Source organism: Cololabis saira, chromosome 21, assembly GCF_033807715.1.
Source record: "Cololabis saira isolate AMF1-May2022 chromosome 21, fColSai1.1, whole genome shotgun sequence".
Lineage (NCBI taxonomy): Eukaryota > Metazoa > Chordata > Actinopteri > Beloniformes > Belonidae > Cololabis > Cololabis saira.
Genome location: NC_084607.1, coordinates 23,569,864 through 23,582,421, shown reverse-complemented (window position 1 = coordinate 23,582,421; position 12,558 = coordinate 23,569,864). Strand labels below are relative to the sequence as shown.

General features: G+C 38.7%; 1 protein-coding gene across 3 annotated transcripts in view; it reads left to right on the top strand.

Annotated features, from left to right (window-relative positions):
• grin2aa (glutamate receptor, ionotropic, N-methyl D-aspartate 2A, a) overlaps positions 1-12,558 on the top strand; it is a 213,167-nt gene that overhangs the window by 176,707 nt on the left and 23,902 nt on the right. For all 3 annotated transcript variants that reach the window (XM_061712466.1, XM_061712467.1, XM_061712465.1), the window contains 5 exons: positions 2,357-2,528; positions 3,267-3,420; positions 5,100-5,225; positions 5,328-5,557; positions 11,864-12,024. In XM_061712466.1, coding sequence (XP_061568450.1) covers positions 2,357-2,528; positions 3,267-3,420; positions 5,100-5,225; positions 5,328-5,557; positions 11,864-12,024 — 843 coding nt within the window. The remainder of the gene's footprint in view (positions 1-2,356; positions 2,529-3,266; positions 3,421-5,099; positions 5,226-5,327; positions 5,558-11,863; positions 12,025-12,558) is intronic.

The window sequence follows — 12,558 nt, the reverse complement described above, 5'->3', positions numbered from 1 at the left end:
TTTTATTTTCTTCTTCTTTCTTTCTTCTTTTTTTTTCCTCACAAAGTGTTTTAAACTGAGAGTCAAACTCAGAACTATGATGCTGTGAGATGATGATGCCACCTACTCACCACAGTGATACACCTCCTGTCAGAGTGTTAAAATAAACTTATTTTATAGGCTACTTATTAGGCATGGGACGATATGAAAATTTCATATCACGATATTAGTGGACAAAAATATCACGATTACGATATTATCACGATATTAACGTGTCGCTTATAAAATTCTTAAAATGCAAGGAAAAACACTAACCGTGGATACACTGGTTCCTTCAGAACATTTATTCTCAAACATTCTCAACACAGTGACACTTGAGGTAGAGAACAAATAGTGTACTGTAAATGTTATGCATTACAAAGTGTAAACTATAGTACCGGTACTTATTTGAACTTTCTTTTTTTGTAAGAAAATACTTCCCTGAGAGTCGAAAGAAATAAGTGACAAATAGAAATAAAGTGACAAAGTAGAGCCAAATGCACACTGATTGTATTACTCTCTGAAACTTTAACAGTGGCTGGCTGCCTGCTACTTAGTACGGCTCTCTGGAAAAATAATAAAATAAAGGCACTGCTCTGTAGTATACAAAACAAAAGCTGCATGGCCAACACAAAGATTGAGTGAAAATAAAGTGCCACAGTAGTCAAATGCACACGGATTGTACTACTCTCTGAAAAAATATTAAATAAATAATAATAATAAATAATATTAATAGAATACATGAAAAAAAATAACACTGGCTTCTACCTGGCTGGTGACCCAAAAAAAAAAAAAAAAAAAAATTAAAAACAAAATAATTGGCGATAATTACAGTACCCCACAATAACGTTATCGCGGCCGTTTTTTATCGCGATATACGATAATATCGTATATCGCCCCATGCCTACTACTTATACATCATGTGGTTGAAAAAGTTTTCTGAGGTCTTAATAAAACATGTCATGCTTAGCTCAAACTACCACAAGGATTTAGTTAATTTGCTTCTTTTTAACTACATCTTTTAGCTCTGTTCATAACAGCTGGTTGAAGGCGGTGAATTACCAGGGGCTCACATAGCAAGAACACTCAATCGCACACTCACAGTCCCACTCCCACTTTTAAAGAGTCCCACCCCTGTGAACGATGTAATTGCCCACCTTTAATTGCCCACCACTATTTATGTGAATCAGCAGTTCAGTTTTGCAATGCTCATTTGGAGTAAATGGACAGGAAGACTGTACATGTCAGTGTGTTGAGCATCTTGAAAGTTTGAATGATTTAAATTACCACAACATGACATCTCAACCTCGTCACTTGGTCTGGAGCTTTTACACCAGTTTTAAAAGTATATTCTTCACAGAAGATAACTGACTGGTGTCTCCCCCTTAAACCTTCTGCTGTGAACTGCACGGTACAGACATGGTTGAAACAGGGTTTTTTTATACTATACAGAGTCACAGAATTCTTCAATATCAGATTTTGAGTCTCCCAAATATATGCTTTCAAGCACAAACACAAATATATCTTTTTCATAAAATGTCTCCTTTAAAAAAAAATGCTTTCAATTTTGATAAAAGGAAGGAACTCTCCACAGGGGGACATTTTTGACATATTGGTATCAGCTTGTGAGGGAAAGCCTGAAGCTTTCACATGGGTCAAACACTGTTTTTTCTGGCTCATAATAGCCATAAAGGAAGTTTAATCTCTAAAGATACTTTCAGAGTCGCTGCTCGGGAGTTTTTCTTTACCCCCCCTCCACATTCTTTTTCAAGTTTATATCCATGTTGTTGTTATACTAAAGGACGAGGTTATCGTCCTCTAATTAGCACACATCTAAAAGTTAAATGAGGCTCCCAGGTGGCTGAAAGTCGATGTGCACTGGTGCGTGTGCCCATACTATATGGGTGTGTGTGTGAAGTAACACCGTCTAAACTCTCCTTCTCCAAATTCATAAACGCAGATGGCACACGGCTTGCAGATGCAGTGCCGTCAAAATTCCCCTTCTCTAGAGACACAGACGGAGGAGAAAGGAAAGTGTTGGGTTTTTTTTTTCTGAATCTTGTGTCATTCCTGGACAGAATGACCTTAACTCAGAGGTGAAAAAGTCCCAGGGTGATATTTGTTCATTGGTGCGGTCATGTCAATATAACCAGTAGCATGGGAACAAAAGCAAGAACGTGTGATACTCAAGTGTGTACTCAAAACAAGGAGAGAATGATAAAGTGGATTTAGATGTCAAATCTGCAGTCATGTAAACAACGTTCTCAACATTGCCAAAGAAGATGATCGTACTAACTGCTAATGATGTTGTCTTTCTTTTCTTTCTTTTTTTTTATAGTAACACAACAGAAGCTGGTGGAACATATATCAAAAAATGCTGCAAAGGGTTCTGCATTGATATCCTAAAGAAGATTGCTAAGTATGTAAAGTTCACGTACGACCTGTACTTGGTCACTAATGGGAAGCATGGCAAGAAAATCAACAACGTCTGGAATGGGATGGTGGGAGAGGTAAGACTAGTTAAGAACAAACTGGAGATATGACGAGTAACCCTGCACCTTATGTTACAGACAGGCCTTTACGGTTGAAACCTTTTTAGCTCTCCGGCTTTGGCAGAAAACTCTTTTGCATATCTTTAAATACCAGCCTCAACTTGAAAGTAGTCCCAGAGTTCATTCTTAGGACTGTAAACTTTATACAGTAGTTGTCCTTATTTTTTATGGCTGCCTTCATTCAGTGGCTTGAAAGCTGTCTGGCATTCATCCTATTTAGCTCTAGATCGAATATATTGACATTCAAGTTGAGATTAAAAACTTTATTGATGCACAGTCACTAAAATTGATTATCTGCTGCATTTTTATGATGGTTTGAAATATTTTGCCATTCCATTATGAAAGACAGTAATCAGCATCTCCCTAATGTAGTGTCCTTGGTAATCCACGGAAGAAAGTTTATTTTGCACTTCTTATCTGACCACTTTAGGGTGTTTAGCTAAACTGTATTACTGATGGTTTTACTTCATATAAGTTTATGGAAACAGTAAAAGGTTGGAGCTAAATGCGCCGGTTATGTCTGTCAGAGCTATGATCAGATCTCTCTTGGATATATGCACTAAACGCCACAAAGATTAAAACATTTAATGTATTTTTTGTTATTTTTCTTCTTTTCTCAACTGTTTCTTCCTATCCCTTCCTTCACCCATCCTCAAACCCTACACTCTTGCATCCCCCTCCTCTACCCCTGAAAAGGTGGTCTATAAGAAAGCCGTCATGGCCGTCGGTTCTCTGACGATCAATGAGGAGCGTTCTGAGGTCATCGATTTCTCCGTCCCATTCGTAGAAACTGGGATCAGCGTCATGGTCTCGCGTAGTAATGGCACAGTCTCGCCTTCAGCCTTCCTAGGTAAGTGTCACCAAACAACCATTGTTGGTTTCCACAAGCAAGGGTCCTGGGTAGTTTTACAGGATCCCGATCACTGGTCTGCGTCTGTATTACCAGGAGCTACCCAAGATCAGAACTTTCAGGAACTTCCATGGGCTGTCCCTGCCAAGGGTTAGGTACTTGTGCACAACCCCAAAAAACCTAGTTCAAACCTCCTATATTGTACTCAAGAGGCAACATATTGTAATCAATGCTGAGGCCATTGTGGAAGTCGAACAGCAGCAATTAATTTAAGTGGCCACTAGGGGGTGGCTCCATGAATGAGTCAATCTCTTTTGACTCACTTTGACTCTCTTTTGCCCATGTTGAAATGTCCAACTTTGAAATACATATTGTAACAGACTAGCACTAAAAACGATTTTGATCTTTGGAGGTGAATTTTTATGTACCTTATGTTAGACCACCAGTGTATATTTAGTTTTTGACAGGTGCATTACAATATTGAGTCTTTGGCAGCTGATCATATTTACAGAGAAAACCTTCACAATAAACTCTGATTGATTAATCAAGGCAAACTGTAAAATCATGTATGTATATGAGGTCATAATCACCCAGCCTTAACAGCTAGCGTGTGGTAACCAAGGCAAGGTGGGCATGTTTTCTGGCCAACTTCCACTCTTGTTCTCTAGTTTTGCCCTATTTTGGAACAGCCTGGAGTTGGGAGGAGTCACCCCCTGCCAACATGATGTCACACAGGACCTCAAAACCATTCTTCAGAAAACCTTATGTCACAAAGGATTTGTGCAGTTATTTTAATAATTGTATTTCTAACAGTTCTTTTTATACAGTGTATGGTTTTACCCTGGACCCATGCTAGTAGAAACTTGTCCATCAGAGTTGATTAGTGAATGGAAAGATCTCCCGTGCTTTCTCAGTTTAGTGTTTGTGTCAGCGTGCAACTATTTGTGTTTTGTATGTGTTCCCTTAAAATACAAAGCTGACAACATAACTGAGCTCCGTTAAACTGCTGTCAATACTTTCTCTTTCATCTGAGGGATTTAGCCCTGCTCCTGCGCTATGCCACACTGACTCTCACTTACCTGAGGGACTTAACTGCGGGATTTAAACCTGAAAGACCGTGGAGGTGCCTGTTATGTCTGCTCAGTCATGTTCCCCCGCACACAATGGAATTTACCACGTCCACCGGGGTCACGCGGGCATAAGCACAAACTTGCCAGTTTGAGTCCATAGAAGTGAAAACAACAAATATACGCCTGTTTGTAGGAACACATGCCGACATGTTTGCGGCACAGTTAGGCCTGCGAAAGTAGCAATTATGAGGGCTTAGCTGGAGAACCCTGCAATGGCTGCCTGCCAGCAAATACACACACACGCGCACACACACCACGCACCAGTGTGCCAGCAGTGCTCCTCCATACATTGGAGCAGAGTTTAATCTCTGCAGTAGTGTTCTGAGCTCAGAAGGAGGACAGGGGTGCTGACACCAGGACTTCCTACACTGTAGCCCCCACCCCCCAACCTACAGGACTCCATGATTTTATGTCCTCAGTGTGTGTGGCATATATATACTGTATTGATTTAATGCTTTACTTCACTGAGAGACATGAAAAAAATCTGAAAAAAGGGGATGTCATGTGTAAAGATTTTAATCTAAGTCCTCTTAATTATCTGTCTTCCAGAGCCATTCAGTGCGTCAGTGTGGGTGATGATGTTTGTCATGCTCCTACTGGTGACTGCAATGGCTGTCTTTATGTTCGAGTACGTCAGTCCTCTTGGCTTTAACAGAAACCTGGCACAGGGAAAAGGTGAGCACGCAAGCCTGCAGATTTAAATTCTAACATCTCTCCTTAAGTGCATGTCTTATCTTTGACCCTGTGTCTGTCTCTTTGCTTTGCTCTTCCACTCAGACCCCCACGGACCTTCATTCACAATGGGGAAGGCCGTGTGGCTGCTGTGGGGTCTGGTCTTTAACAACTCTGTTCCAGTGCAGAACCCGAAAGGAACAACCAGCAAGTTCATAGTGTCTGTGTGGGCCTTCTTTGCTGTCATTTTTCTGGCCTCCTATACTGCCAACCTGGCTGCCTTCATGATTCAGGAAGAGTTTGTGGATCAAGTCACTGGTCTTTCAGACAACAAGGTAATGGCAGGAAAAGGGAAGAGGTGGTTTGCACACAACAGATATGTTGTATGATTCCTCAACATTCTGAAGTTTTACGTATAAAAAGTATTGGTAAGCAATCGTAGGATGCAGTTGAAAAGTTTACGTTGCCCCATAAAATTGCTATTTTAAAATATACAGATAAAAATAACAACAACATTCATGTCAGAATTGTAACGTCTTTTATGTGAGCTAGAAAGCAAGACTCCAGGAAGGAAACAAATTGATAAACAGGAAGTTGTTGTTTTTTTGTAAAGCTGTACAGCCTTTCTGAACTGGAGGTCAGACTGTCCTCAAGGTTATCCATTATGTTCAAATTAGGCCTGAGCCCAAATGACACACACCTGCAATCAACAAAAGTGATTCTAATTAAAACCACATACCAGATGGGGTTCTTTCATTCAGCCTACTGAGAGCCACAAGGCAATGCCAAATGAACTGGGAACTAATTGTTGAAAACTATCAATCAGGATGTAAAGGAATACCGATATCACTGAATCCACCATAAATTGTCAAGGGGAAAACATGTGATGAGAGGATGAAGAAGATGATCCGTGCAGCCATGAGAGATCTTCGCAAAAAAAAAAAGACCCCAGAGGGAGAAGAACATGAGATTCGTCTGCAGGAGCTACGACATCAGGGAGAAATAGTTTTTTACAGAAAAGAGAATATGCAAGCCTGTTTGAATTACAGTATGCGACAAAACTTAATTCAGTCACCCCAAACTATGTAGTAAAATCTGTTATGGCCTTATGAGACCAAGATTAAACTCCACTTATCCAGTACTCTGTTTATTATCAACAGCATGATAAACACAAGGTTTCCCCACATTACCGTTTTAATTATTCAAATGACTGATTAAAAGCAGTTTACTAGTTTTTCACACATTTGCCTAACTCCTAATGAAATGCTTTTACACACAGCATTTATGTTTGGTGTCAAATGTTGGTTTATAATGGCCAGTTGGGTAATTCAGTAAGTTATTCCACAGGGACATTACATTTTCAATTTTATAGATGAATTACATACTTTTAAACGGCTGATTTCAATTCACTATTGTTACGAGTAAGCTATTTGAGTTGAAAGAGTGACTGAAATAATGTTTGCGATTACAATTTGGCCACAGGCATTCATGTTACTTGCTATAATCGTTTATTGAAAGTCGCATTAACTAAATATGAATTGCCAAATCACATGAACATCTTTTTTTTTTGGTCTTGGGTTGTTTCTTTGGGGCATGTTTTTAGAGTCCCAGTTGCTAATTTTCCTTGTGAGATCTGGTAATCCCTGCTGCTTCCCTTCCACTAGACCAGAAGCACTCAAGATCATTTCGAAAATGAATAGCTCCAAATACCAAGATATTTCAGCATGAAACCATCTGCCTTTTGTTAAAAAGAAAGATGAAGGGAGATCTCACATCACGACATCTCAATGACTCAAAGCATGCATCAAAATCAAGATCTATAGCATTAAGAATGGAAAACCAAAGCTCTGGAATGAACCCAGACCTCAATCCCAATGGACATTTCTGAAGTTACCTAAAAAAAGCTATAAACTAGCCTAAAAGTCTCATACTGCTAAGGATAAATTTGCTTTGCAGGTAAGTCTAGGTCCATTTGGAGCTTCTTAACTATGCACAAAGGTTTTGGAGTGATTCAAATCAGTCTCTGGGTGGGTTTAACATGATGAAAGACGGGGAGCCTACGTAATCTGGATGTAAATGATGTAGATGGCTGCAGCTAAGGAATAGCCGCCAGTTGAATTGGCTTTGCTGTCTTACAGTTAAAAATGATGATGTTATCTTTGTAAGTCGAACAATAGATGACACTGAGATGTTTCCTCTTCTAAATGGATGTATTTTTGTTTTGCCAAGAGGCTACAGCAGCAAAGTTAATTTAAAGGTTAGCTCCAGTGGCAGCTAAATAGGACTTTTGGAAAGCCCACCGGTGGTTGTTGTCTCCCTGTTGATCGTGCTGATGGAGGATCAAGTGAAAGAGGCGAACAAATATGTGCTTCCGGCCCTGGATCCACAAGGAGTTTGAAGTGCCCAATATTAGCTGACAATCTCTTAGGGATTGTGGTGGATGAGGCCGATCTCATTTAGCAATAGTAAGAGGAATCTTGTAATCTTGCTCTAATAGTAAGGTAAGCTATTCAAAAAGTAATCTGTTTAAACTTAACTGTAGCTGTTTTTCTTCACTCAGAATATGCCACATTGTTCCTTCCTCTGATTGTTCATAACGCAAACCAACTGCCTGCAAAGGCAGCTACATAAACAACCATTAATGTCCTCCACTTGGATCCTGAAGCATAATTTTTGAATTCTACACGTTTCTAGATGTAGGTCTCATCTATACGGTTAGCCGTACACAGGAGATCCTTGCATGACTTGAAAGAACATTAAGATTTCTGCAAAATATAGTGGGAAAAATTTCCAAAACACAAATGTGTGAAGTTAATATCACAAAGACTTAATGCTGTAATAAGGGCAAAGATGCCACAACATAATATTAGTAATTATATTAAAGGGGACCTATTATGGCATCTAATACCCATTTTAAACAGGCCTTGAATGTCTTAAAAACAAGCTTTTGATTGTGTTTGCTAAATAAATTAGAAATTCAGCCTCTGAGCCATGTCTTTATCATCCCATTCTCTAACCTCATTATCTATGAGGGATTCTGAGTGGGCGGGGCTATGATAATGAGGCTCTGTGCTGATTGGCTGCCTGAATGACGCGTAGAAAATGGCAGAAGCTCCGGCCGGCGGAGTTGTTGTTGTTGTTCCAGCCAGAGTTAGTTGTGGGCGTGGTTTCACGCATCGGAGGCCAACCTCTGAATGGCTCGTAGAAGCCACATCACACTGGACGGCTCATCCGGGCGGCTGTACAGACACTGCAGAATTTGGTTGCTTTCCTCCTTCTCTGAGTTGGCAGGCTGAGGGGAGACCACTGTATGTTAAAGCAAGAAATAACGTGTTTTTCATAATAGGTCCCCTTTAATGTGTAGAAATTACTCTGCCAAGTATGAAATGGGAGTCCCAAAGTCAAAATGGTAGAGAATAAAGCCAGAAGGATCCATCCAATTTCCTCATTCAGACTAATAAAGTGGTGACCAGGTGAAAATTATGGTTGTCAACAAACTCTGGAAGAAAGCAGCGATGATAATCGTGGCAATCCTAAATCACGGCGACAGAAACAAGGAAAACATGACGTTTGAGAAATACCAAGGGTTAAAAAGGAAGTTCAAAATAGGTGGAAAGTGAAGGCAACAGTGGTGGCAGTGGTAATTGGAGTACTCAGTGTTCTGCCTCCAAAAATGGAAATGCGATTCAACATTGGATGGATGGATGGATGGTGAAGTAGAAATAGTAAAGTAGAAGAGTCAGCCATGCAGCACAAGGATGACGGATTAAAATCAAAAAGGAAAAGGTCAAGGAAAATGTTGAGAAATAGAGAAGAAAGATATGATAAAAGGGCAGAGCATTCCTAAGGACAAATACACAGCTGTATTGGGAGAAATACTAGGGAGAAGCTGATATTGTTGGTTTTGACAACATGCAGAAGGACAGAGGGAGGGGAGGGATGGAATAAGGGGAACGTCGACTGGCAGGAGGGTGACTGAGGACCAGCAAAAGGCCAAGACATACAAGATGGTACAAGACAACAGGCGGACAGATATGGGCCAGGCAGACAGTTGAAGTAAGGAAAAGAATGGCATGGAGGGTTGAAAGTTAAACATTTAGAAACACAGGGAGCCTCAGGGAAGAAAGGAAGCAGACAAAATGATAAATGGCCGTTCAGAAAGATATGTTGAGAGAGGCCGGATGTTAATCTACGACTATTACAATGATAAGGGGCTTATCAACTTCTTGTATCAACACTCACATATAAGCAACTCCTTAGCTTCTTACAAAACATGTTTTTTAAATCACCTTGATAAGTCAAGTATTTCAGATTTTTTTTATATATTTTTTTCAATATTGAATACATGAAAGCATCCCATCTGGCACTTTTTTGAACATTTTATGAATGTGATTATCTGTATTATAGTGCTGTTGAGCTGTACTACCAATGATATAATACCCTTTGAAACATGTAGATGTTACTCATAAAACCTTAAAAACAATGAAGTCAAATCAACACTACAATTTCTGTTGCAGCAACAAAAAAAGAGCCTTAACTTTTAAAATCTAGTCTATTTTTTGCTGGTGTTTGGTACTTTTTGACAACCCAGCACGTGATGATAGGACATCAGAAAGGCAGACTAAGGAAGTGGACCTGTAGAACAAAACAAGAGTGTAAATAGAAGACAGAGATGAGGCTAAATGACATGATGCAAAATACATATAAACAATGGCGATAGATAGATAGATAGATAGATAGATAGATAGATAGATAGATAGATAGATAGATAGATAGATAGATAGATAGATAGATAGATAGATAGATAGATAGATAGATAGATAGATAGATAGATAGATAGATAGATAGATAGATAGATATATATATATATATATATATATATATATATATATATATATATATATATATATATATATATATATATATATATATATATATATATATATATATATATATATATATATATTCCATTGAAGCTCTTTTTGAAATCCGAAGCACATATGAGAAACAACAGGATGTGAAGAAAAGTTCCCCCCCCCCCCCCCCCCATAATATCTGCAGTGACTTTCTGATAGCAGTCACTGGTTAAAAGTGCTCCATTGGTAATTATTTAGGGAAAGATGAGAGCTTTCCTCAATCTGCATTTCCCAAGAGGGCCTGAAGATTCTCACTCCCTCCCACGTGTGTCCTCTGACCTTAAAACTTCTGCTCAGCTTTCAGAGAATGACAAGGACTCGACGACAAGGAAACATAGGCCAACAATAATGATGATTGCGTGTATGCATGTATAGATATGTATGCCAGTATTGTGTGTCCGTCCCATGTGTAATTACTACCTGGAATACACAGGTTCAGAATTTTTTCTGAAAAAATATGGAGCCTTCCTAATAGATATCTACTCATTAACAGAGAAGAAATTTCTTTCAAAATCATTCATCGCTATTATCTTGTTTAAACATTCCTGCTGAGATTCATTAAAGACATTGATGTATCATGTACTTTCTGTAGTGTGTACCCAGAGACTCATATTTTCTGTACTTGAACTCACTCAGAAACTATGGCAGGGCATTTTTCATTTAATATTCAACTATATTCATGAGGCTTTTGTACTATGTTTGCACAATTTATTGTTTGGATTTATAGACTATCAGAAAGAATTGGAATATTAGTTATTTCTTTCTAATCTCATCATATTGCTGGCCAAGTGTTATATCCATAAATGTAAAGTGTTAAAAATTAGACCCTCTTTTTGTCCTCCTTTTAAAAAGAAATAGAACTCCACATGAAAACAATATCTACCTCTCCTAATAAAAAGCTATTAAGACGTCAAATGTCAAATCTTTCTATGTACTGTATGTGTGTATGTATGTACTGTATGTATATATATATATTTATATATATATATATGTATATGTATATGTATGTGTGTGTGTGTGTGTGTGTGTGTGTGTATATATATATACATATATATATATATATATATATATATATATATATATATATATATATATATATATATATATATATATATATATATATATATATATATATATATATATATATATATATATATGTGTGTGTATGTGCGTGTGTGTATTTTAGCATTTGACTTGGCATTCCCGTACTCTTGACTCTACACTTGAACCGTAGTGATGCACTTCATTTAACTCGGAGGTCAGAACTCGGAAGCAGGAATGATGTCACATGGGTTATCTGCGTTCTGGCTGCAAAGTTGAGAAAACTACAGATCTTTGCACGCCATGAACCTTTCAAAACATTGGACTAGCTAATATTATTATTCCCGGGTCATATGAACACTGTACACTGAGTTGAACACAAACAAGCACTATAGCAGCAAACATCATCAAATGTAAAGAAAAATCCGAAATGTTAAAACTATGTTGACACATTGGGAGGAATGTAGTGAAGTTGGAAATAAATTGTTTTTATAGTGAAATGATTATCATTCTCAAACAGTTTAAACATAACAAAGGAATAGAGGTTGTAATATAGTCCAATCAGTGCATGAAGGTACAATAAAAATGCCCCTTTACAATTTTTTTCTTTTTCAAGTTTGTGCAACCTCTGCTGCACATTTTCCCCTAATGTTCTACTCTCTTTTGTTCTTTCTTCCACCACAGTTTCAGAACCCATATGCATATTCGCCTCCGTTCCGCTTTGGGACGGTCCCCAATGGATCCACTGAGAGGAACATCAGGAAGAACTACCCTGCCATGCACCAGTATATGACCAAGTATCATCTGACTGGGGTCCAGGACGCACTTGTCAACCTCAAAGCCGGGTAAAGAAACGTATTTTGTGTCCACGTAGGAATGTGTGAATCTCTTAACACTCTTACACTAATCCTGCGTGATAAATGATTCAACTACACTGGTTCTGGGTTGGGAGAAGCAGGTTCATGTGCTTTTCACATGAACACACGTGTGCTTGTGTCTACGTGTGACAGATCCCCCGAGACAGGGGATGAATGGGCTTCCTCACTGGGAACACTAGAAGCTATTTTTAGTTTCTACAGTACGACTGATGGCTAATGTGTGGCAAAATGTGCCAAACTGAGGGGGTTTGAGGTGATGGGGAAAAAGGAAGGTGGAAAAGGTTTAATTAAAAGTAGGAGAAAGATGAGTGACTCTCACCACCCTATCACACCATGAAAAAGGGCATAATTTAGAGGTGGGGGGGGGGAGAAGCAAGGATGGAGGACACAATAATGAATAAACCCAAAGAAAAGGGAAGAAAGTTATAATGCTTTGAACAAGGGAGGCAATGAAGGAGAGGAAAGGGCACTCAGAGGAAACTGAGGGTAAAAAAAGAAAGA